The 25272-nt window shown below is 38.8% G+C and overlaps 1 protein-coding gene across 5 annotated transcripts in view; it reads left to right on the top strand.

Annotated features, from left to right (window-relative positions):
- VTI1A (vesicle transport through interaction with t-SNAREs 1A) overlaps window positions 1–25272 on the top strand; it is a 463936-nt gene that overhangs the window by 3788 nt on the left and 434876 nt on the right. For all 5 annotated transcript variants that reach the window (XM_030807079.1, XM_030807075.1, XM_030807088.1 and 2 more), the window contains exons 2-3: window positions 9384–9442; window positions 13340–13450. In XM_030807079.1, coding sequence (XP_030662939.1) covers window positions 9384–9442; window positions 13340–13450 — 170 coding nt within the window. The remainder of the gene's footprint in view (window positions 1–9383; window positions 9443–13339; window positions 13451–25272) is intronic.

Genomic DNA, 25272 nt, shown 5'->3' with positions numbered 1-25272 from the left:
GAACTGAGATGGGTGAGTTCTTTCTTAATACCCTATGACACTATATTTGAAAATTTTTTTTTAATTATTACGGTTCTGTGGGAAAGTAAGGAAAAGGGATGAGCAGAAACTATACAGTTAGTACTTTATTGTGAAGTTCCTTTTCCTCTAGTGATGGGAGTGAATTCTTAAGTGAGGAATGTTTTCCTCTGGTGCAAAGATTCTGTTACATGAAGTAGGCTTCCTGAAGAATCTTAAAGTAGTCTTTTTGCAATTAGTTGCTTACTTTACCATTCACAGAGAGAGAATGATCTGTTGTGAATCTTGTCACTTTATGGCTGTCCTCAGAATTGTGCCAAGAAAGTATTACAGCAAAATGATTCAGATTCAGACATGACATCAGATCCGTTTAGAACCCTAGTTCTGCTACTTACTAGATGTGCAGTCATGGACAATGGCTGGCCTTTCTAGGCCTGTCTCCTCCATCTGTAGAATGGGGGGAGAGAGTAATAATTTCAACCTTATGATGTAAAAATCAGTGAAATAAAACATGTAACACACAAGTACCCTTCTTACACAGAGAAAACATGTGATATACTAGCCATTAATGATATTACTGCTGCTGCTGAAGACAACAGCTGGTAAGATTAGCTAGGACCCCGCTCTTCAGACTTTGTCATGTTAATTGAACTCTTAAATCTTACACTTCAGTTCTTGCTTCCTTTCTGTTCCTAGATTAGAATTAGGTAAATTTCTCTTGATGAACACATTTGAAAGGAGGTTAAGTAATTAGGGCCTTTTTGATATGAATTTGGAACTGGGCTTTGAACTCAGGATCCCAAGGGGGGCAGTCAGAGGAGAGAAGTGTAAGTGGTTTCAGACAAGGCAGGTGTCCTTTCCGGAAGGAAGTGCTTGAGTCTAGTGGATTAGTTATGCCAAGCCCTGGAGGATTGTCTAGACCATCTAGACTTGGCCACATGTAGATGAAGGCATAAACACACTTCTGTGATTCTCTCTTGCCTTTGCAAGGTGGTTGCAGTGAAATAATTCAGAAAAGTTGGCTTTTGTTCATGAATACTGTGGTTTGCTTAAAATATATTTGGCTCTAGAGCTGTAATATCTACATGTAGCTGTTGAGCACCTGAAATGTGGCTGTTGCTACATTGTGAAGTGATAATATTTTAGATATATGCAGTTGCATGTTATTAAAACTAAAAACATTATTAAAACTAATTTCACTTGTTTCTCTTTAAGGTTTTTTATTTTTAAAAACTTTAAAAAATGCTGCTACAAGAAAATTTAAAATTGCGTGTGTGACTTGCATTATATTTCTGTTGCTCTAGAGGGTTACAGTTGAAGGGATGGTTCCAGTCCTGATTCAGGAACTCACTGCTGCAATAGTTTGTTCCTTGTTAGGATTCAGGCTACCTCAAAATCAGCTTCGTGAGCTGCTGGGCAAGGTCCAACTTTTTCAATTGAGCTTACAGGGAAGATAGTCTTTAGCAGTTACTGATGTCCCAGTTATGTCTCATAAAAAATTTAAGCATTTAGGGCCGGGCGCGGTGGCTCACACCTATAATCTCAGCACTTTGGGAGGCCAAGGCGGGCAGATCATGAGCTCAGGAAATTGAGACCATCCTGGCCAACATGGAGAAACCCCGTCTCTACTAGAAATGCAAAAATTAGCTGGGTGTGGTGGCGCGTGCCTGTAATCCTAGCTACTCAGGAGGCTGAGGCAGGAGAATTACTTGAACCAGGGAGTCAGAGGTTGCAGTGAGCTGCGATTGCGCCACTGCACTCCAGCCTGGTGACACAGTGAGATTATGTCTCACACACACACACACACACAAAAAAAAGAAGTTAAGCATTTACGGAGTTGTATTCATCTTTGAATAATATACATTCATATAAACAATTGTGTGTGTGTGTATGCATCTATAGATCTATATATTTATCTGTATGTTGTCTATACATTTGGTCAATTTAGTCAACCTAAGTAATGGCTTCAGTTTTTTTTTTTTTTTAATAAACTTTTTATTTTAGAACAGTCTGAAATTTACAGAAAAATCACGAAGATAGTACGGAGAATCCCATATACCCCATGCCCAGTTTTCTCTATGATTGACATCATGTTAATGTGGTACATTTGTTACAGCTAATGAGCCCATATTGATACATTATTATTAACTAAAGGTCATACTTTATTCAGATTTTGTTTTGTTTTGTTTGTTTGTTGCCTTTTACCTAATTTCCTTTAACTATTCCAGGATCCAATCTGGGATACCATAAAACATTTAGTACTTATGGCTTTTTAGGTCCCTCATGGCTATGACAGTTTCTCAAACTGTCCTTGTTTCTGATGACTTTACAGTTTAGAAGAGTACTGGTCAGATATTTTCTAGAAGGTTCCCTCAACTGGGATTTGCTCAGTGTTTTTCTCATGATTAGATTGGAGTTCTGGGTTTTGGGGAGGAGGACCACAGAGGTAAAACATCATTTTCACCACATATCAAGAATACATACTGTCAACATGACTTATCACTACTGATGTTAACCTTTATCACCTGGCTGAGGTAGTGTTTGCCAGGTTTCTCCACTGTAAAGTTACTCTTTCCCTCCCTTTTCCATACTATTTGGAAGAAAATCATATACGCATAGCCTATACTTAAGGAGTGGAGAGTTATGCTCTACCTCCTTGAAGCCAAGTAATTACATAAATTATTTGTAATTCTTTCATGTAAGAGAGATTTATCTATTCATTTATTTACTTATTCAGTCATTTACATCAGTGTGGGCTCACAGATATCTATTTTATCCTTTGTGTTGTATTCCAATACTACTTTATTTTCGTGTTGCTCAAATTGTTTTAGCTTTGACCATTGGGAGCCTTTTTTTTTCATTTGGCTTCTGTGTCCTTTTGGTATACCCCCATCATTTTGGCTCTTTTCTTTCCTTTTTTTTTAAGGACTATATTGCTTTCTGATAGCATAAGATACTCCAGGATCATCTTCTCTATTTCCTCTTTCAGTGCTAGAATCAGCCCTTTCTCTGAGGAATCCTGTTTCCTTTAATTAAAGAAGGGCATTAGAATCCAAGATCTGGACACTAGATGTGCGCATTACTCCTAGGGTGTTGTTGCTTCTGGAACCTCTCAGCTGACAAAGCAAGGAAATTCACATGTATATACTAAGCCATGTATGTGAACATATCTATAAGCATTTGCATATGTAATCATTTGTATATGTAGTATGTTAAACACAAGTTCATACTAGTATCTCCAACTCTCATCCGTTATCAGATAGATCATTCTAGAATTGCCTTATTTCAATACTGACCATTCTCTACCATGTTACACAGGGTAGCATCAGTAATATACCCATTTAAAAATTATCTATTCCTCTCTTAGTGGTTTGAGTCCACATTTCTAAGTACCTACATAATTTGTGCTGCTAGTTTTATTTTAACATATCTACATTGCACAAAGACAGGTACAAGTAACTGAATTCAAGTGAGCCTTGACACTTTCACTTTAATGAGGTTGTTCTGTGCTGATTAAGCACTTCTGTAAATATCAAGAATTATACTATGCAAAGACTTGTTTGTATATCAGCACTAAGCACTTCTATTGAATAGGAAATGAGAGGCCAAGATGGGAGGATCACTTGAGCCCAGGAGCTCAAGATCAGCCTGGGCAACATAGTGAAACCCCATCTCTACAAAAAAAATTGAATTTAAAACTAGCTGGGCATAGTGGCATGCACCTGTCATCCTAGCTACTCAGGAAGCTGAGATGCGAGGACCCCTTGAACTCAGGAGTTTAAGTTACAGTGAGCTATGATCATGCCACTGCATTCCAGCCTTGGTGACAGAGCGAGACCTTGTCTCTAAAAGAAAAACTAATTAAAAATATATTGAGTAGGAAAGAAAAGATCATACATACTATGCTAAGACTTATGTGTATGTACATCAGCACTTATCAAGCTTATAGGCTGAAAAAAAAACAGTGGGAGACTTTGTTTATATATTAAATAGTATATTTTATATAATACATATAGCAGTTAAGAGCTCAGTTCAGGACAACAGACCCACCCCATTAGAGTTCCGACTCTGCTATTTATTAGTTGTTGAACTTTCAGGAAATAATTTAGTATCTCTGATCTTATTTAATGGCTTGAGAAAGGGATAGTAATAGTACCTCAAAAAGGTGGTTTTAAGGATTGACTATAATAATGTTAAACACAGAGCACCACGTACATTAATGACAGCCTTAGTTACAAAGGTCTGAATCTTAGGTACATGTTATTTGAAAGGGGATGTCATTTGGGGTGGGCAGAATGAATCTCTTTTGGGAATTACATGTAAATGTTGCCAGGTTACCAAAACTTAGTGTTGATAGATATTTCCAAGGTCATCTAGTTCAGTTCCCTCTCCTCCCCTCCCTCCCTCCTCCCTCCCACACCCCCTCCCCTCCCTCCCTCCCTTCCTTCCCTCCTTCCCCCTTCATCCCTTCCCCCTTCCCCCTTCCCTCCTTCCCTTCTTCCTTCCTCCCTCCCTCCTCTCCTTCCTTTGTTCCTTTCCTTCCTTTGTCCCTTCTCTTTCCTTCCTTCCTTCCTTCCTTCCTTCCTTCCTTCCTTCCTTCCTTCGTTCCTTCCTTCCTCATACTTTACCCCTACATCATCACTTTTAAGATTTGCCTTCTTAAAAACATGAGGAACACTATAAGGACCAATCAAAGAATGTCTCAGTTCCATCATTATTTCTGACAGCACCATCACGAAAGTGAATTTTATGAAAAGAAAATGATCTAATTGTGTTAACTCCACCTCTATCCCAATTTAATTATTTTTTTCATAAAGGGAAATTTGTCATTTCAAAGGGGAAGATTTGCCCCAGTCCTCAGTAAAATGAGCTTTTTTTCCCCCTCAGTTTCTCTGTGAGTAATAAGTATGTTGCTGCGTGCTAAGACTGATTCATTCATTCTGTAAGCACTTAGTGGCCCCTACCATGTACAGCTCTCTATGCTAAATACAGAGATTGGACACAATTTGTCAAGAGTAGTCTCTGCCTTCAAGGAGCCGGCAACGAGCCTGAAGAGGAAACTGCAGGCCAGGCGCAGTGGCTCACACCTGTAATCCCAGCACTTTGGGAGGCCGAGGCAGGTGGATCACTTGAGATCAGGAGTTTGAGACGAGCCTGACCAACATGGTGAAACCTCATTCTACTAATATAATACAAAAATTAGCTGTGCGTGGTGGTACATGCCTGTAGTCCTAGCTACATGGGAGGCTGCAGCAGGAGAACCACTTGAACCTGGGAGGCAGAGGTTGCAGTGAGCCAAGATTGCACCACTGCACTCCAGGTTGAGTGACAAAGTGAGAGTCCATCTCAAAAAAAAAAAAAGAGGACACTGCAGAACCTAATTTTTAATGACCATTGGACCCTCTAGAGCCAAGCAAAGAACTCTGGGAATTCAAGGGAGATGAGGTATGTCTCAGGACCTCGCCTAGAAGGATAGGTGGGGTTTGGACAGACAGAAGCAGGCAAAGACTATATTATAAGAGGTTGCAATAAATGGATGCAGTGGGCATCTGTTGCGCCCAGCAGCTTTCATTCTATCTCTCAATTTCCTATTGAGGAACTACTTAAACCCCCTTATTCCATTCTTGATAGAACTGACAGGCTGCCCTGCCCTCAGTAGGTCAAGAGGTGAACATATTACCCACATGAACCAAGGAAAGAGAATAGTTAGAGCTGCTCAAGACTTTTCTTTAGCAGAGACTGTAAGTTCCTATTCCCTTGGTACCCTGAGCTACTCCTGATACTTGTCTTTCCCAAGCTGGGTGGCTCATTTTTGTCCATTGATCCTATGAGCCACCCCACATTATCCTAACAAACTATCTTTTTTGGCTTAGTTTAGCCAGAATCACTTCTGTCACATTCAGCCAAATAACCCTAAATGGTAGCTTAACAAAGATTTAGAGAAGAAAAAAACAAGATTTGTTTGGGTGGCAATGAACAGTCTGTCTGTAGACTGCATACTAGAAAGCTTGTAGTTGGAAATAAAGTTGGAAAGGATGCTCGGCTCTGAAATGTCGAGGACCTTAACTGCTAAGCTCAGCTGATCCACCAAAGCCAAATTTTAGGAAGATTAAATGGGAGAGGGGGCAGGGAAACCAAGGTGGTTAGTAGCATAGCTTCTTTTGCAAATTCTTGCTGTGTCCTGCATTATTTATTTAACTTACCTTAATTTTTTGAAAACTGATTGTATATGCCAAGCTCATTATAGTGTGGGAATATAAAGATGACTAAGACATGGTTCTTGTCTTTCCAGAGCCCCTAAGCTGAAAGGTTGTTCATGTGAGGGATAAATCATTAGGATTACATAAGAGTTATAAATATTTTATGTACAAGAGAGTGATTAACTCTTACGTTGGGTTAGGAAAGCCTTCAAAGAAGTGATGATTTCTGAAGAGAGTTTTGAATAGAGGTTTGCCAGGTGGGCCTGGTGGAGATGGGCATAAGCATTGGGATTAAAGGATTGAAGTCCTGGAAATATATCAGCATTAAAGATTTAGGATCATAAATACATAATATGATAGTTTTAAAATGGATGAAATTGCCCAGGGACATAGACGATAGTCATAAGAAAGGCAAGGACTGAACTCCAAGGAACATCAGCAGTTAAAAGATGGCCTGAAAAATACAATGCCTAGCAGAGGACCATGAGACAGGAGTGAGCGTTCAGGAGAATAACCAGATCAGGGTGCCATGGGAGCCAGTAGAGGAGAAAGTTACAGGACGGGAGGAGCAAAGTGTAAGAAGCCACAAGATTAAATAAAAACAGGACCTAAGAATGTCTATTAGTTTGGGCAAAGGAAGGGTTATTTATCTAGTGAGAGTAATTTCAGTGGAATGGTGGGGGCAGGAGTTAGTTTACAGGGAGTGGATGGGGAGATGAGGAAGGGAAACAGTCTATACCCTTGCTTTTAAGAAAATTGACTGGTGATGAAAAGAGAGGAATATTAGCAAAGGGGAATACAGGTCAAGGGAGGCTTCTTTTCTTTGTTTTGTTTTGCTAATGAGAAAAACTGATGCTTATTAGTCCTGGAGGTCCACGGCATGGACTTTCCTATCAACTGAATACCTTAAAGAGAACGGGATGTTCCTCCTGATATGTAAATACACCATCTCAGTTTTGATCCAAGATAGGCCTGTCTTATTTTGTATTTTTCTCTATCACAAAAATGTAGTTTATTCTAACTGTAACTGTGTGAAGATACTAAAAGGGTTGAAATGTCCCAGAAGCAAATAAATTTGGGATCATCTATTAAATATTTAATCTGGCCATATGTAGATTTAACTTTTCAAGGAGGGAGAAAATCAAGTTGAATTCTAATCCCAAACGCCTGTTTTTCTTAGGGAGAAATATTGTGAGTACACATAAAACACCTTATGTGTCAACTGCTCCCCCTCTGTAGTTTGGGGATAACAAAGAGAAAGGGTTAAGATTAGCAGAATCTACTAATAATCTAATCATTGTTTTAGTGAAATAATTATATATATATATAAAAATATATTTTTTTTTTTGAGTTGGAGTCCCGCACTGTGCAGTGGCACGATCTTGGCTCACTGCAACCTCCGCCTCCCGGGTTCAAGCAATTCTCCTGCCTCAGCCTCCAAAGTAGTTGGGATTACAGGTGCCCGCCACCACACCCAGCTAATTTTTTGTATTTTTAGTAGACACGGGGTTTCACTATGTTGGCCAGGATGGTCTCAAACTTCTGACCTCGTGATACACCCGCCTAGGCCTCCCAAAGTGCTGAGGTTACAGGCGTGAGCCACCGCGCCCAGCTAGTGAAATAATTTCTACTAAAGCTTCCCCACTAAGGATTGGCTGTCCTTCTGAAGGCTGGTCAGCTGGTAGGTGTTGTGCCCATTTCAAGCTTCATGACTTTTCTAGTCTGTTGTGTTAGTCAGGCTCATTAGGCTCCCATGTGACATAAACCCAGTTTTAAATAAAGAACAAGAAAGTTGTTGGCTCAAGAAACCAAACTATGATAAAGTCAAGCTTTTATACAGTCAAGCCATTTCAGTTATTTCAAGCCAGGAACTATCTCTCTCTCTCTCTCTGTCTCTCAGTTGTGTTTCTTTTTAAATGCAGGATTTATTTTCAGCCATTGCATGCTTGCTTTCTTCTTGGAGCTAGACCAATGGATGCTAGCAGCTTCTAGGCTCATTTTTTCGTTACCAGGAGAAAGGAAAAGGCTTTCCCCTTGCTCTAGAACTTTGATTGTTCTCCCCGGTTCATATATGCCTATCCCATCGCCCAACCCCCAGATGGATGTGGCCAGAGGATTGAGTTACTAAGATTAGTCCAGCTAGAATTAGATGCCCGTCATTTGCCAAGTCACTGTGACTGAAGAAGCAGAGTCTTTATGGAGATAGCATTTTCATTGTCCCGCTTGGTGAGGAAGGAGGCCTTTGAAGAGAGTAGGGGCTGTTGCCTGAGAAGAGAAGCATGCTAGGCAGACAAAAACTAGAGATGTTCAATACATTTGGTTTGCACAAAACTTAACTAGGGTATGTGAACAAATAGGCTGACTGGCTGGAATGAGGGTATGGGAAAGCTTTCTGAAATTGTCTGCCAGGACATGTCTCTCCTAGAGAAGGGGATTACAGTTGGGTTATAACTTGATTGTATTAGAAAAATAAACCAAATACAGAGACTTAGCACTTTATAATATTAAAGTAATTTCACTTGCATCAAGCTTATTGGAGCTAAAAGTAATCCAGTAGATATTTTTTATTTCCATTTTAGAGAGTACAGAGTGAGTCTCAGAAAAAAAGAGAAAAATTTCTTGCCCAGGATCCCATAACCATTGAGTGAGATAGTAGCTTTCGGTTTGGAATCAGTAGTCCTAACTTCAAATATTTATTCCATTACACCTGATTCTCCATGCTACTGAAAGTACAATTTTTTTAAAGGATTGTTTTTGCCCAGTTTTAGGAAGCGTTTTTGTATATGACTTTTAAATTGTATTAACAAATCAGTTATTCACAATTTATTAAAGTTATGACTTCACAGATTCCTTAGGCCAGCACAAATCTGCTCTTGTTGACTTAGTCACTCCTAAAGGGCAACATAATTTTTAGTCTCTCTTAAAAAATATGTCTCTCTTAAAAATGGTATCTCTTAATAATTAGGTACTCTATCGGATTATATGTTTCTAGATAGCCTAGAATCAATGGCTTAAAGTGGTTTCGAACCCACCAAAGAATGATATGCTCTTTTACCTTATGCTGTGTAATCTGACCAGAAAGGAGAAAGGCATATAAAAATTGAAGTTTTAAAATATTAAATTTATTTGTATCTTTAGCAATCTTGGTATTATTGTTTGTTTCAGATGAAAAGAAACAGATGGTTGCAAATGTGGAGAAACAGCTTGAAGAAGCGAAAGAACTGGTATGTACAGACAGTAATGTATTTTAACACACAGTGAGAGCCGTTTCAGCTAATGTCTTCCTCTGGCCTGTTTTATGCATTGTGGAAATGTGAAGCATTGCTGATTAGCATTTTATAATTCAGAATTTGTCAATTTTTAAATTGAAGAGATTTTAGTAGCTTCTTGGGATTTTATTCTTCTTAGCAAGGGTGATTCATTAAATATCTATCTCTAATTTTTATTCCATCATAATACGTTTCATAACAGCTGTAAATAGCTAATGCTGGATAAAGGCATACTGGGTACCAGACACTGGATTAAAAATACGACTTGCTTTATAATATTTAATTTTCTCAATAACCATGTGAGACAATATTATTTGTCAAAAATGATAAAGGGTCTGATATTTTCTCCTATTTGCAAGCTCTCAAGTGAGCTTGCTACAGTTTCATAGATGACTAGAGAAGATATGAGACTCCTAGGTCAGAGACAAAAGATTTTTATTACAACAATAGCAGTTGCCTGTGTTTCAGGCTGGTTGCATCAGTTCCTGTGTTTGAATTCCCACAGTGGTGATGCAGGCAGGCCTAGATGTATGCTTACAACAGCATTAGAATGCCTTAGGGGAATAGAACGAGAGCCTAGAAAATGTGCCACTTTCTAGCAGCCTATAAGCAAGGCTGTTGTTTGTCCCAGGGGGACACATTATTTCCTCTCCCTGAGCTACCAGCAAACACAATCCCGAAAAATGGCTCAGAGTGCTCAGGACCTTGTATTCTTGGCATACCAGGCAACACATGTAGGAGCATGAGAGAACCTTGGCCGAGTGATTCTCAACACTGTTACTACTCCCATTTTGTGGATGGGGAGACTGAGACCTAGAAAGATGAAGTAACTTGTTGGAGGTCCCAAATCCTGTTAAGTGATAGAGTAAATATTTGTTCCTAGTTTGCTAAACCCAGAGCTCTGGTTCATCTACTACTTTTTTATATAAATAGATTAGTAAAACATGGAGCAAAAAAGGACTAAAAGTATTGTGTCTTAATTTGGGGTTTTAAAAGCTGACTACTACAAGCATGACTCAACTTGTTACTATGCATTGGGGGCCCTATGAGTGTGTTGCTTTTCTATTTTATTTTATTTTTGGTATAAAGTCTCACTCTGTCACCTAGGCTGGAGTATAGTGGCACAATCTCGGCTCACTGCAACCTCTGCCTCTTGGGCTCCAGCGATTCTCATGCCTCAGTGCTCCAAGTAGCTGGGTTTACAGAGCAATACCACACTTGGCTAATTTTGTTTGTTTGTTTGTTTATAGAGAGGGGGTTTTGTCATGTTAGCCAGGCTGGTCTTGAACTCGTGCCCTCAAGTGTTCTGCCCGCCTTGGCCTCCCAAAGTGCTGGGATTACAGGCATGCACCACCACGCCTGGCTAATTTTGTATTTTTAGTAGAGATGGGGTTTCACCATGTTAGTCAGGCTGGTCTTGAACTCCTGACCGCAGGTGATCCACCCACTTGGCCTCCCAAAGTGCTGGGATTACAGGCCTGAGCCACTGTGCCCAGCCGATACTGCCCTTTTGATGAGGACCTTGGGAGAAAAACTTTTTTGATTTGACTATTGGGATTAATTGTGTTTCTGCTGACCATCTGGTTTGTATTAGTCTTTTCATCTTGCAATGATCTTTTCTCCCATTCTGCATTGGCCACATAAATGTTGTGACAACATGGAACAAGTGCACATTAGCCTCATTCTTGGTTTCATTTTAAGTGCTTGTTGTGTGTTTCCTTTTTCTGTCTTACCTACTTTTAATTTAGTTTTAAGTATCCATGTAAAATATCTTCAACAAAAATATACTTAAGGCTCAGATTTTGGCTTGCAAGTATTTTTGCTGTTATTTTTCCAGATGATCCTGTTTACCTTGTTAGAACTAAATAATTGATGATCTCAGAGAATTGTTTTAAATAATTGTCTTGCTAAGTAATGATTTTATTTATTGGTGCTTCTCATTTATGTTGAGACATAATCATTTAAACTATCACTGTTTAAGTCAAGGCTAATTAAAATTATCTTTTTTCTTTATAATAAATTGAAGCCTATTAATTGAAAGGTGATTGTGTGGTTTATCTGTATGCTACTATAGTTATTCAGTCGCTAACCCTGAATACAGGTTTTATTAGTGATAAGCTGGTAGGGTTCTGGAAGGAACTTATTAGAAAGCTTTAAAAGGTAAACTACATGACAACATTTTTGCATGTGATTTTATCAGACATGGCCTGGGCCAATTTGTTGTTGTTACTGGTATTTATTTATTTATTCTTTGAGACGGAGTCTCGCTCCATCGCCCAGGCTGGAGTGCAGTGGCACGATCGCGGCTCACTGCAACCTCTACCTCCCCAGTTTAAGCAATTCTCCTGTCTCGGCCTCCCGAGTAGCTGGGACTACAGGCACCCGCCACCACACTCAGCTAATTTTTGTATTTTTAGTAGAGACGGGATTTCACCTTGTTGGTCAGGCTGATCTCGAACTCCTGACCTCAGGTGATCTACCTCCCTCGGCCTCCCAAAGTGCTGGGATTACACGGGTGAGCCACTGCGCCTGGCCTGGTTTTTATTTTTTAATGGCAACTACAAGTAAGCCACTTCTGCTATCTTGTATAGTGCTTGCTGTATCTTCTTCATCACTTGCAATCATCATTACTACAGTTAATTTTAATCTAGCCATTATCAAGTAAGAGACACTGTTCTAAGTACATTATAAGAATTGCCTCATTTAATTTTCACAGCTGCTCTGTGAAAAAGATACTATTTTGTAAGTGGGAAAAGTAAGGCACAGAGACATTAAAAAACCTGTTCAAGATTCCAGGACTAATAAGTAGTAGAGCCTATGATGTCAGCATAAGAGTCTGGCTTCAAAGCCTATGCCTAAACCATTATAGTATTTCCGCATTGCTGCCAATTAAACTCTTCTGTGTTGTATGCAAAGTATTATCTGATAGCAGGTTGTTAAAAAAAAAAAAAAGCGCCTTGCTGTGATTTCATTGAGCTATATGTAATTTAGCATATTACTGTATCCATTTAATGCCATATCAATGTGGTTATAAAGTATCGGGAGTTAGGATGAAGGTAAAGATCACACGTTGGTTGGTATGTGTTTTTCCTAATTAGAGAACACCTGCCAGAATAAATGTCACCAAATAAGGCTTAGCTGATGTTTCATGGATTACCCATGGGAAATAATAGCTTACTTTATCTTCCCATAGTTGTGGAGGTTAATGGTCAGAAGACAAAACCCGGTTGGATTGAATGATGGGCTATTCCAAGTATACTGAAATCAAATTATTAATAATGTTTGGGTTAATGTGTATCTTTTATTTTATTTTATTTTTGAGATGGAGTCTTGCTCTGTCACCTAGGCTGGAAGGAGTGCAGTGGTGCAATCTCAGCTCACTGCAATCTCTGCCTCCCAGGTTCAAGCTATTCTCCTGCCTCAGCCTTCTGAGTAACTGGGATTACAGGTGCCCACCACCACGCCCCCCTAATTTGGTATTTTTAGTAGAGACGGGGTTTTGCCATGTTGCCCAAGCCGTTCTCAAACTCCTGACCTCAAGTGATCCACCCGCCTTGGCCTCCCAAAGTGTTGGGATGATGGGCGTGAGCCACTACGCCTGGCCAAATGTGTATGTTTTAACAAAGCATGTACCTGAGCACAAATGTGTGTCACTTGGCAAGTACTCAGAATTGTTGAACTAAACAAAAATTAAGTGTAAAAGTAGTTTCAGTGTTATTTGATCATTCAGCACCCTGAACCTGGTTCCTGAACTACAAAATGAGGAACTGGAATTAGATCCTTTCAGCCGTAAACATTTGTTCAAATAAGAATAACAGTGGTTTAAATCACATTTTTCTCTCCCCCTTCTAGCTTGAACAGATGGATTTGGAAGTCCGAGAGATACCACCCCAAAGTCGAGGGATGTACAGCAACAGAATGAGAAGCTACAAACAAGAAATGGGAAAACTCGAAACAGATTTTGTGAGTCAAATTCGACCCTTTGTCATATTTACTTTTTTTTAAAATTATTTCCTCCTCATGCCTCAGTCAGCATTAAATGCACAGTCTTTTGAGCTCATGTAGAAGACAAGTAACAGCTTTCATTCTTTGTGAGTTAGGGATCTAAAAAATGGTTATAGAGATAGCTAATGGTGGAACTTAAGGTATGTTGGATTAATGACTCACAAATAGATCCAAATCATGCAGCCTTTTGAGTCTGAATGGTATTTTACTGATACTTAACATTTATTAAAATTTTGAAACTCAGTTTCTGGCCTTTCAGGGTTTGGAGCCTTTAAGAGGCAGCCTGTACATTTGTAGCTCCTGGACTTCAGGGGCTCATAGTCTCCTGAAAGCATATCTGTATTTTTGGATGCATGTTTCCATGTGTATTTTTTCCTGGGATAAACTCCATAGACTTTATTAGATTCTTAATAGGATATATCATACCCTTCCCCCAAAAGATAAAAGAAACCACTTTCAATTGACAGTTTATATGTGATCCTTTATATTAATTGCCCATGAGAATATTTAGCTGTCTCTTCCTATGTATCTGGCTTTCAACTGTATCTGCTTTATAGCAAATTTAAGAATATAAATGCAAAGACATAATGTTAAAGTTGTTAGTAATTAGAAATTAATAGGAGTAGAAAAGATACAGCTAAGTAATTCCACTCCTGAATATATGTCCAAAAAAAGAGATTTGCACATCCATATTCATAGCAGCATTTTCACAATATCAGAGAGGTAGAAGCAACCTAAGCATCCATTGTTAAATAAATGGATACACAAAATGTGGTATATCCATGCAATGGAATATTATTCAGCCTTAAAAAAGAAAGGAAATTCTGTCACATGCAACAACTTGAATGAACCTCAAGGACATTATGCTATGTGAAATAAGTCGCTCACAAAGACAAATACTACATAATTCCACTGATATGAGGTATCTAGAGTAGTCAGATTCGTAGAAACAGAAAGTAGAATGGTAGTTACCAGGGACTTGAGGGGAGGGAGAAATGGAGAGTTGTTTCATAGGCAAAGAGTTTCAGTTTTGCCAGACTGAAACTTACAAAAAGTTCTGGAGATTGGTTCAACAATGTGAGTATATATTCAATGTGAATATATTCAACAATGTGAATATATTTAACAACACTGAACCATACACTTAAAAATGGTTAAAATGGTAAATCTTATGTGATTTTACCACAATTAAAAATAAAAAGATACAGATAAAAAATGTTTTAAAAACCCTGCTAATGATAAAAGATCAAAGAAGTTAACACAATAACAACTAACTGTTCTTATAGGCTGGCACAGAAATTAGGTTTTCAGCAAATTAATGAAATTTCATATGACTCACATTAAAAAATAAAAAGATGCAGGTGAGGAAAGATCTGAGCCTTACCTATGAGCAACAAAAGTCATGTGTTGGGTGATAAATCAGCTGTATTTCTGAATCTGGGGCCCAAATTCACAAGGGAAGTCGAGAATGTATAAGGATCTTTCCACCTCAGTTCTTGCCTTAGGTGTTTTGCTTTTGGAGGGTACAGCTTCTAGGCTACCGTGTACTTTTCCGCTGTAAGACTAACATCAATGGACCTGTTAGAAATCCCTCTTAGAGTCTGAAAATAGGGTGATTTGCAGTTATGCATGCTTGTTTTGTATTTGAATGGCTATTATCCTGATAAGTTGAGGTGGATCACATCAATAACTCTGATGCCTTTTAGACTGTGCTCCTATTAATTAAAAAAAATTAAAACTCGGCCGGGCGCAGTGGCTCACGCTTGTAATCCTAGCACTTTGGGAGGCCGAGGCGGGCGGATCACGAGGTCAGGAGATCGAGACCACGGTGAAACCCCGTCTCTACTAAAAATACAAAAAAAAATTAGACGGGCGTGATGGCAGGCGCCTGTAGTCCCAGCTACTTGGAGAGGCTGAGGCAGGAGAATGGTGTGAACCCGGGAGGCAGAGCTTGCAGTGAGCCGAGATTGCGCCACTGCACTCCAGCCTGGGTGACAGAGCGAGACTCCGTCTTAAAAAAAAAAAAAAATTAAAACTCATTATGGGCCCAAATTGATAAAATAAATATGTATGCCTAAGTATGTGTCCTGTACTAGGTAAAATTTTCTCCAGCTGCTTTGTGAAAGGCTAGTTTTTCTCAGTAAAAATATGAAATATACTGAGAAAATTGGATTAAGAACTTGACAACTCAAACTTATACTGAGAAAATTCTAATTGAAGTTAAAGTTTCAATATAAATGATGAAAGCAAAATAACATAAAGATTATTTTAGCTTGCTTACCTCATTTTTCATGGAACTCTTTTCTGAAGATTTTTCTTAGTTCTAGAAAAACAAAGGGTATGAATTTGCTAGGGCCGTGACAAAAAGTACCACAGACTGGGTGGCTTAAACAGCAGAAATTTGTTTTCTCACAATTCTGGAAACTGGAAGTTGGAGTTCAAGCTGTTGGCAGGTGTGGTTCCTTTTGAGGCCTCTCTCCTTGATCTTTAGATGGTTTCTCCCCATGTCTTCATATGTCTTCCCTCTGCACGTTTCCATGTCCCAATTTCCTCATATAAGACATCAGTTGTATTGAATTAAGGCCCACACGAATGCACACGAATGACATCATTGTAATGTAATCACCTCTTTGAAGACCCTCTCTCCAGAGGCAGTCACATTCTCAGTATGGGAATCAAGACTTCAACATATGAATTTAGAAGAGACACAATTCAGTTTGTAATGTTTAGGTCAGTTTTAATCTTTTATTCTTAAATTTTTTTACAGAAATTAAATTATTTCTGTGGCTTATAAGTCAGCTAACCCAATCTTTAGTCTTTTTTGTTTCTCAAAGAGTACAATACTGGGTAAAGTCCTTTAGGTATATTTGGAAATTGTATACTTGGATAAGTGTTCCTTTCTGGGCTATATTTTCTATTATAAAGAAAAATGGAACCAATAACTATGAAACTAAAAATTTATTCTCTAGGCCAGGGATGTCCAATTTTTTAGCTTACCTGGGCCACATTGGAAGAAGAATTGTCTTGGGCTACACATAAAATATCCTAACACTGATGATAGCTGATGAGCTAAAAAAAAAAAAAAATAGCAGAAAACCTCATAATGTTTTAAGAAAGTTTATGAATTTGTGTTGGGCCACAAAAAGCCATCCTGGGCGGCCTGCAGCCTGCTGGCCGTGGGTTACACTAGCTTGATATAGGCTATCATTAACAATTCATGTATTTGTATGTATATTTGCTACCACAGCTTTCTTCTACCATGTTAGGAAGCATCTTTCACCACCACTACTTCTATTGAATAGGAATTTACAGTTTGTAAATTACTTTAACATACATTATTTCATTTCATTGTGTGAAGAATAGACAGAGCAGATATGGATTACTATCCTCATTTACACATGATAGAACAAAGAGGCTTAGATTAATTATAGATTTCATTCAACAAGAGTTTCTTGAGTACTATGGTCTGTCAGGCACTGTCCGAGGTGCTAGAATGCAGCAGTGGTGAACAAGATAAAGTTCTACTTGTCATATAGTTTAAATTATAGCGGGGGAAAAATCTAGTGGGAAAGACAACAAACAAATACATACACATTATAATTTCAGGTAGAGATACATTATATAAAGTGAATAAATGAGTAGAGAGTGACCAGCAGGGTGATTGTGGCCATTTGTGCTTGGGTGTTCTCTACGGTTTAAGAGAGAGGAAGAAGCATGTGTGTGCTTGCAGAGAAAGCAGAGGAAAGATCTGTGAGGGCATTGTAGGCCGTGGTAAAGACCTTGGCTTTTATTCTGGGTTGCGGAAAGGCCACCAGAGGACTTTGAGAAATGAACGGTCCTTCCACTCCTGTTTTACAGCTTTGTTCGTTTTACCACACCGTCTCATATGATATATTTGAATAGAGTGTAGAAAATATTGACATAACTCCCTTGTTTTAATTATTATTTCTTTTATAGATCTAATCTTTTTTTTAAATGAATGGAGAATATCTATTTAAAGATACTTGATAACTTTCGTATGCTGACATACCATACCTAGAAATATTGAATTTCAAGAAAGGCTAGCAGAGATGGTTCTTCAGCTCTGTGTTTATTGCACTTGAAGCCGTTCTCCTGTTCCCCTTGTAATAGCAAGACTTCGGGGGAGCATTTATGCCCATGGGGAGGGGCAGAGGACAACTCAATACTGTTTTCTTTGACTCGTTTGTCCACTTGCTTTCTTTCCCCAGGCGCTCCTTCTCCTCTGCCTACCCTTTGGATGTCTGGATCCTTCAGGCTTCCTCAGTACTTACTCCCATAACCTCCTCTGTGTGTTATCATCTTTCCCGTTCCTTCCATGGCTGCGTCTATACTGACTGGTATTTGCAGCCCAGACCTCTTGGTAGTTCCGGGTTTATACTTCTTACTATTTATCCCAGTCTTTTAAACACACTCAGATTCAACAAGTACTGGTTACTTCAGAGTTATCGTTAATTTTTCAACCTTGTACATCCACTGGGTCACTGAGAATTAGCAGATCTACCACCTAAATATCTCTACTACTGGAAGCCTTTATGGTTTCTCTATCTGGATAATTATAGTACTATTTGCTAATTCTGTTCTTCTGTCATTCAAAACCCTCTACACCATTCCATAATTATTGAATACACTGATCTGTATATGTCATGCCATTACACAAATCCCAGACTCCTCATTGCCTGCTGAATAAAATCCAGGTCAATTTCTAGGTATTCTATCCTGTTCCATTGCTTCTTCACATGTCTAATAATTTTATTATAGTATACTTGCTGTTATAGCCTCTATATTGTTATAAAGCCTAGATTTTATTATTGTTTTTTAGAACAGTACATCTCAACCTTTTTTTTCATTATCACTTCTCTAAGGATACTTTTTAGACATGTTTTTCCTAATCATCCCACTCCTTCCCCTATGAAATTTTAATACCACTGATATTCTGTATCTGTACATCTCTTCATGTACTATGGCTCCTTGGAGAGCCACACATCTTTGTAATATCTTAAGATTCATCATACTCCCAAGAACTAATTTTTGGCTCTGTGGACATAATATTGCTCCTGTTGACAATGCATGCGTTAGACAATGTGAGGCTTTATTCAGGCAGTTAGATAATTTACCGGCAAATCAGATTGGTCCTTTCAGAGTTTATTGTTAGATTTTGTTAGAACACGTTTAGAGTAGCCCGACTTTTACGGTGTGGCCTTTCTTGGGTTCCTTTTGAATGACTGGAGTGTTTAGTAAGTGCTCTCTCCCCTATGTTTGTTTGGAATTCCATCTCTCTGCCCTGGGCAACCTCTAAAATAACCATTCAATCCATTACTCCTCAGTAGCTGTTCTCTGTGAGACCTCGTGGGTTCTCATCCTCTACATACGCCAGTTCATTTTCAGCCAAAGACTTAGGGGACCACTTTCTCGATTTCTGGAGCTCCTTCTTTTTGTGGCTCCTTCTCTCTATTACCCTGCTATGTTCGATGATGCATCCCAGCAGTCCTAACTCCAGTGTCTGCCTCCTAAGTTCAGTGACTTGCTGCACTCCCTGTGGGCTCCCCCTCCATGTGCTGCAATTGGGAAAGTGCCTCCAGGCTGAGAGCCATGCGGGGCTCATTTCACATGTTTTTCTTCTTTAAAGAATTAACGCTCCTCCACTGCTTGTTGTCCAACTTTGGAAAACAATTGATTCATGCATTTTGTCCATGTTGACAGTTGTTTAGAACAGGAGGGTTTGTCTTGTACCAATTACCCCACCATGGCAGGACATGAAAGTTCAGTGTAGATTTAATGTTTCTTAATTCCTTAACAGATAGTTTTATGTATCAGAGAATGAAAAATAATAGTCTGCTGTTTACTGTAGGGAAGTTGAAACTTTCCCTCTCAAAGGTTGAGTTGAAGTATGCTAAAATGAATTGACACTAGACAGATTAACGGGAAAAACTAAACAAAATGTATTGTGTGCGTAAGTAGTTAGGGCCAGATAACTGAAGCTTTTATACTGTAGTGCAGAAAAGGATAGAGGTTTGGAGTGTGGGAACAGGTTATCAGAGCAAGAGGGGAGGAAGGCAAGCAAAGGTTGTCTTGGCTCTGCTGATGGAGCCTCGCAGGCAGCAGCTCCCCCGGAAGAATGGATGGGAGCCTGTGGAAAAGCTTCCTCTGTTACCTTTAAAAGTGCCTGGCGCAGTGGTTCACGCCTGTGATCCCAGCACTTTGGGAGGCCGAGGCAGGCGGATTACTTGAGGTCAGGAGTTCACATACCAGTGTTCACGTACCAGCCTGGCCAACATGGTGAAACCCCATCTCTACTAAAATTACAAAAATTAGCCGGGCATGGTGGCACACACCTGTAATCCCAGCTACCCAGGAGGCCGAGGCCTCCCTTGAACCCGGGAGGCGGAGGTTGCAGTGAGCTGAGATCGCGCCACTAAACTCCAGCCTGGGCAACAGAGCAAGACTCAGTCTCAAAAAATAAAATAAAATAAAATAAAATACAAACGCGTCAGACTTTCAGTCTCCTTTTCCTGTGAGTTCATCTTTCCAAGATCTGGGTAAAGCCAATATGGGTCAGGGTGGGGGTGCTCAGAGAAAGCCTGTTTTGCATTTGCTGTTGACTTAACTAATATTGATTTCCTCTACAAATGCAAATCTCCAGCTTTTCAGAGCCATTCTTGTGTTTGTAGCCCCTCTGAATAGCCATCTCAAAAATATGCCAAAGAAGTATATTTTGGGGTGGCATATTTTGGTTTTCTTCATACGATGGCTTATCATAGAATATAATTTGTAACTGACTAAATACCTGTTTAAAGGATTTTAAAATTCATGCGGTAATTTGCAGTCAGCATCGTGTGTGTGGAAGGGTGTTAAGGAAAGTTAGTGGTCATACTTATGTGTCCATTTATACTGTTACCATTCCTGATTATTTTGTTCACTTACCTAATTTCATTCTTCTTCTTCTTGGTTTTTTTTTTTTTTTGCTTCTTACAGCTTATTATTGTTCATTTTTGGCTTCTTGTGTAGCCTCAAAGGAAGTTAGGAATATTAGGTTCAGAAGAGGTCAAATCTAATCACCTTATTTTTTAGATGAAGAAATGGAGGACTGAGGAGACCAAATGACTTACTCTAAAGTCACACTGCTTTCTGGAGCCAGAATCAGAATGGAGTAACTAAGCACCCGTTTTAATGTTCTCTTCATAATCCTTTACAACCTGCCCACCTTTGAGTTTCCATAAAAATTTATTTAATAGTCTGTTTAGGTATTTGTAAACAACTTTTTTTTTAAAAAAAGAATTAGAATTCCTGTAAGCTGTTCTTGTAATTTCTTCCTTCAACATTGATATGAGGTTAGCTAGGGCCTTCTCATGTCAGAATGTTCCAGGAAAATGAACCAGCCAAGAGGGAAAAAAAAATGTAGTTAAGGATTTTTTCAAGTTTAAGATTACTGTTTGCTTCTTAAGAAAATTAAAGCAAATTTTAAAACCCTAAATTTATACAAACAAAAAACCCTCCAAAATTGTATGAAATGTTTGACCAAGTCTCAGTAAATAGAAAAAGAAAGAAACAAGTAAGTGGTGTGCCAGTAGAAGGTTCTAAAGGTTATGAGGACATGGTGTGTTGAATGCTTTTTCACGTCTCTGATATTGTGCTATGATGCTAGCACCATCTTGTGGTTGATTTATATAGTTGCATATTTCTTTTTTCTTGTAACAAAGCTGAACTTCCTTTAAGACATACACGGAAGGATTTGGAGTGAATGATTAGATCGTAATGAATGTTAAAAAGAGAGCTTTCTAGCCCCAGTCTCAAGTTCACTTCTATCCCAGGTCAGTGGTGCCCGAATGCAGCCTTTTCCTGTTTGGCAGGCTATGTGATGTGATTGTTAGACCAGCTCCTAGTGCAGAGCTGTCTACATCAGAGAATGGCACTTCTATTGACAGTCTCAGCAGTGAGGCTGAATGGTCCTAGAAATCCAACTACCTGCAGACTATCGGAGTTGGTCCCTTAGGTCAGGGTTCAAAGGATGTTGTGGAACAGCTTGAAGCTTTTACTGATACTACCTGTACTCTCTCTTTTCATAGGTGAATGGACAACTTGAGTATCTGAGTTTATGAGTAAAGCCAGTACCCATATTCTTTTCTTTTTTTTTTTAACTTGAGATAGACTAAAGAAGTTCAAATGAGAAAGGTGAATTTAAATTTTGATTTTTGTTGAAAGGTCAAGAACGTATGCTTCTGTTTACATTTTATCTTTTTTGTACTTACAGCTTCCTGGGATATTTTACTTCTGTTTCAGTGGAAGCTATGGGAAACCATGAAAACATGTGTTAGAGGTTTGGATAGTCTCAGTGGTAATATGTGGTAACTGTAGCATCAGCTAATCCTTCTTACAGGACCATAAGTGCATTCTAAAAAGAAATGAGAAAGGCTAGACAGAACCACCTCAGAAAAGAAAATTTTCTTTACTGTGTACACTTAATGAATATGCCTGCTATTTTAAAAAATTACATTTGTTGTTTGATTCTGTGTAAACGTAATACCTGGTCATTATAGAATATTCTGAAAATGAAGAAGAGTAAAAAAGAAAAAAAAATCACCAGTAGCCCCTATTTTTGATTTTGGTTTGTTTTTTCCAGTCTTCTCTCCCCTTCTCCCTTGCATAATTTATTGTTTTATTTTACATAACGATGAGGTCATTTGATCCACTTTTTTTTTTTTTCTTCTTCTTTTTGAGACAGAATCTTGCTCTGTTGCCAGGCTGGAGTGCAGTGGCATGATCTCAGCTCATTGCAACCTCCGCCTCCTGGGTTCAAGCGTTTCTCCTGCCTCAGCCTCCCAAGTAGCTGGGACTACAGGTGCGCGCCACCATGTCCAGCTAATTTTTGTATTTTTAGTAGAGACGGGGTTTCACCATGTTGGCCAGGATGGTCTTGATCTCTTGACCTCGTGATCCACCCACCTTGGCCTCTCAAAGTGCTAGGATTACAGGTGTGAGCCACCATGCCCGTCCCACATTTTTTCTAAATAAAAGATTGTAACATTAGTATTTTCCATTTCTATAAATTCTTGATCATTTTAATGGGCGCATAATATTTCCTTGAATGATGTTAGCTAACCTTTTGTTGAATCCTAGTATATTTCCATTTACCTCCTTTACCATTTATTGTGCTGCAATGAACATATTTGAACAGGATTATTTAATTAGGATCATCTCTCAGAAGGCAGATGACCAAGTGAAAGGGTATCAACAGTTTTATGGCTCTTAATAAAATATGCCTAGAACTGCATTTTTATTGTGGCTCATCAAATCACTTTTGTTCTTTCTCCATATTTTCTCTGTGTTAGAATGTGACTTTAAAAATAAAAATCATAGGTAGACCAGGACTAAGTACTTTACATGCATTACTCATTTAATCCACAAACAATTATATAAGAAATATACTGTTGTTTATGATTGTGGGGATTTTACAGACTCTATAATTAAATACAACTGAGATTCCTTATTCTAAGATACTCTTCCATGGAAGATACATTTAATGTTAGTAATGCTAGCAAATTTGCATGGTTCTCAGAATCTGGCCTTACCCTAAATCCATTTTACATACTTAGCATTTCTTAATCAGAAACTGAAGAATATTTCTTTTAGTTATTTGGATATGACTATGACTTTTTTTTTTTTTTTTTTGAGACGGAGTCTTGCTCTGTTGCCCAGGCTGGAGTGCAGTGGTGTGATCTCAGCTCACTGCAAGCTCTGCCTCCCGGGTTCACGCCATTCTCCTGCCTCAGCTTCGCAAGTAACTGGGACCACAGGCGCCCACCACCACACCTGGCTAATTTTTTTTTTGTATTTTTAGTAGAGACGGGGTTTCACCGTGGTCTCCATCTCCTGACCTCGTGATCTGCCCGCCTCAGCCTCCCAAAGTGCTGGGATTACAGGCGTGAGCCACCGTGCCCCGCGACTATGACCTTTAAGAGAGAAAGTACTACTCTATTTATATATTATGTGCACGTGCATACCCATTCTTTTCCTTGTTTGCATTCATTTTCTTTTCTTCATTCATTCTTTTTTTTTTTTTAAGACAGGGTTTTGCTCTGTCACCCAGGCTAGAGTACAGTGGTGCACAGATCACAGTAGCCTTGACCTCCTAGGCTCAAGTGATCTTCTCACCTTATCCTCCAGAGTAGCTGGGACTACTGGTGCAAGCCACCACAGCTGGCTATTTTTAAAATCTTTTTGTAGAGACAGGGTCTCCCTATGTCACCCAGGCTGGTCTCCAACTCCTGGACTCAAGTGATCCTCCAGTAGTGCGGGGATTACAGGCATGAGCCACCATGCCTGGCCTGCATTCAGTTTCTTAAAAAGTTGGTTCTCCATTACTAGGCTCTGCTAGGTGAAATTGTTAGAAAATCATCATGCAATTGCCCTTCATTGTTTATAGGATTCTTATTCCTGGCCTTGACCTTGGTAAATCTTCTCACAGAGCTCCCTTTAATTTCAAAGGCCAACACAGGAAAGGGACCCATCAGGTAGAGAATTTGCCAAAAACCCATCCTCACCTGTTGTCAGCACCTTCTGGGAGCTGATGTGTGCTTGTGTATCACCCTGCTCTCCTTATCCAAGAGCCTATAAAAGATTTGTGTTCTTGGCCCTTCTCCTCATCGTGTACACTTGATTAGAATAATGTTACGTGTTAAAGATTTTATTGTTAGTCCTATGTGCTGAATTTGAGGTTGGTCTTAATAGATTTTCTTCACTTTGGAAACTCTGACACCTTCTTCCAATGTGACTATTTTTATAATGACAACTTTGGGCTTGAAAGTGTTTGCCTTTATTTAGCTTCTGTAGAATTTTATAACCTGTAAAATAACTTCCATGCTCACTGTAGTCATTGCCAAAGTTGAAGCGTGTCCTGATACAGATATCTGTGTGCATATGCACCCACACAGTCATGTGCGTGTAAATTCTTTTTAAGTTTATGTCAGATTCCTGATTGAATTCTGCAATTTAATTGCAGTTTTTTTCCTACCTTAACAGTGATTTTTCATCATTGGAATTATAGCTATGCTACCATTTTATGGCAGAAGGAGCAAATTTTTGCTATGACTTTTTGGCATTTCTAGTTGCTTGAGTTTTCCGATGAAGTATATATTTTGCAGAAACAGTGCTAACTTGCTTTATATATGTATATAATTTATTGGTTTTAATACAGTTGTTTCTGTTTATAATCCTTCTTAAATGACTTAACAAATCATTATCAACTTCTGTTTGCTTGTTTTGCCCAGTGACTTTGATCTTACCTAGGAAATAAAGAGCAAAGATAAAACCAGATAAGATTTTGAGAGATTAATTATAAACTGATGACCAATTTGGCTTTATTGTTAGATGGCACTAGATGGCACTGTTTGTTTGCAGAGTGCCATTTTTTAAAAAAGAAACTATGGTAGTAACTGAAATTACTGCCTCATGAATAAAATATTTCTGATGGGATTTGCATTTCTATATTGGCTGAAGACACTGTGTTGAATGTTTTATTAACCAGCCCAGTGCAACTGTCAGCCTATTAAAGAGATCCAATGGTCCCTGTTTAGATAAATAAGCTAAATAAATCCAATTCGTCAAATTGTGTTCCTGGCTGTTTATTTTCCATTCTTTTGATGTACAGTTTATTTTAAGTTAAAGCCACATCGGTTTAAAAATTAATGGGAAAATGTTATTTGGTGTTTGGAACATGAAGAAGCTAATTGCCATCGTCAAAAAGCCAGCTCTGTTTTAATGTT

This window comes from Nomascus leucogenys, chromosome 3, assembly GCF_006542625.1.
Source record: "Nomascus leucogenys isolate Asia chromosome 3, Asia_NLE_v1, whole genome shotgun sequence".
NCBI classification, from domain to species: domain Eukaryota; kingdom Metazoa; phylum Chordata; class Mammalia; order Primates; family Hylobatidae; genus Nomascus; species Nomascus leucogenys.
Note: the sequence above shows the minus strand (reverse complement) of the source record. Positions and strands in the feature narration are given on the sequence as shown.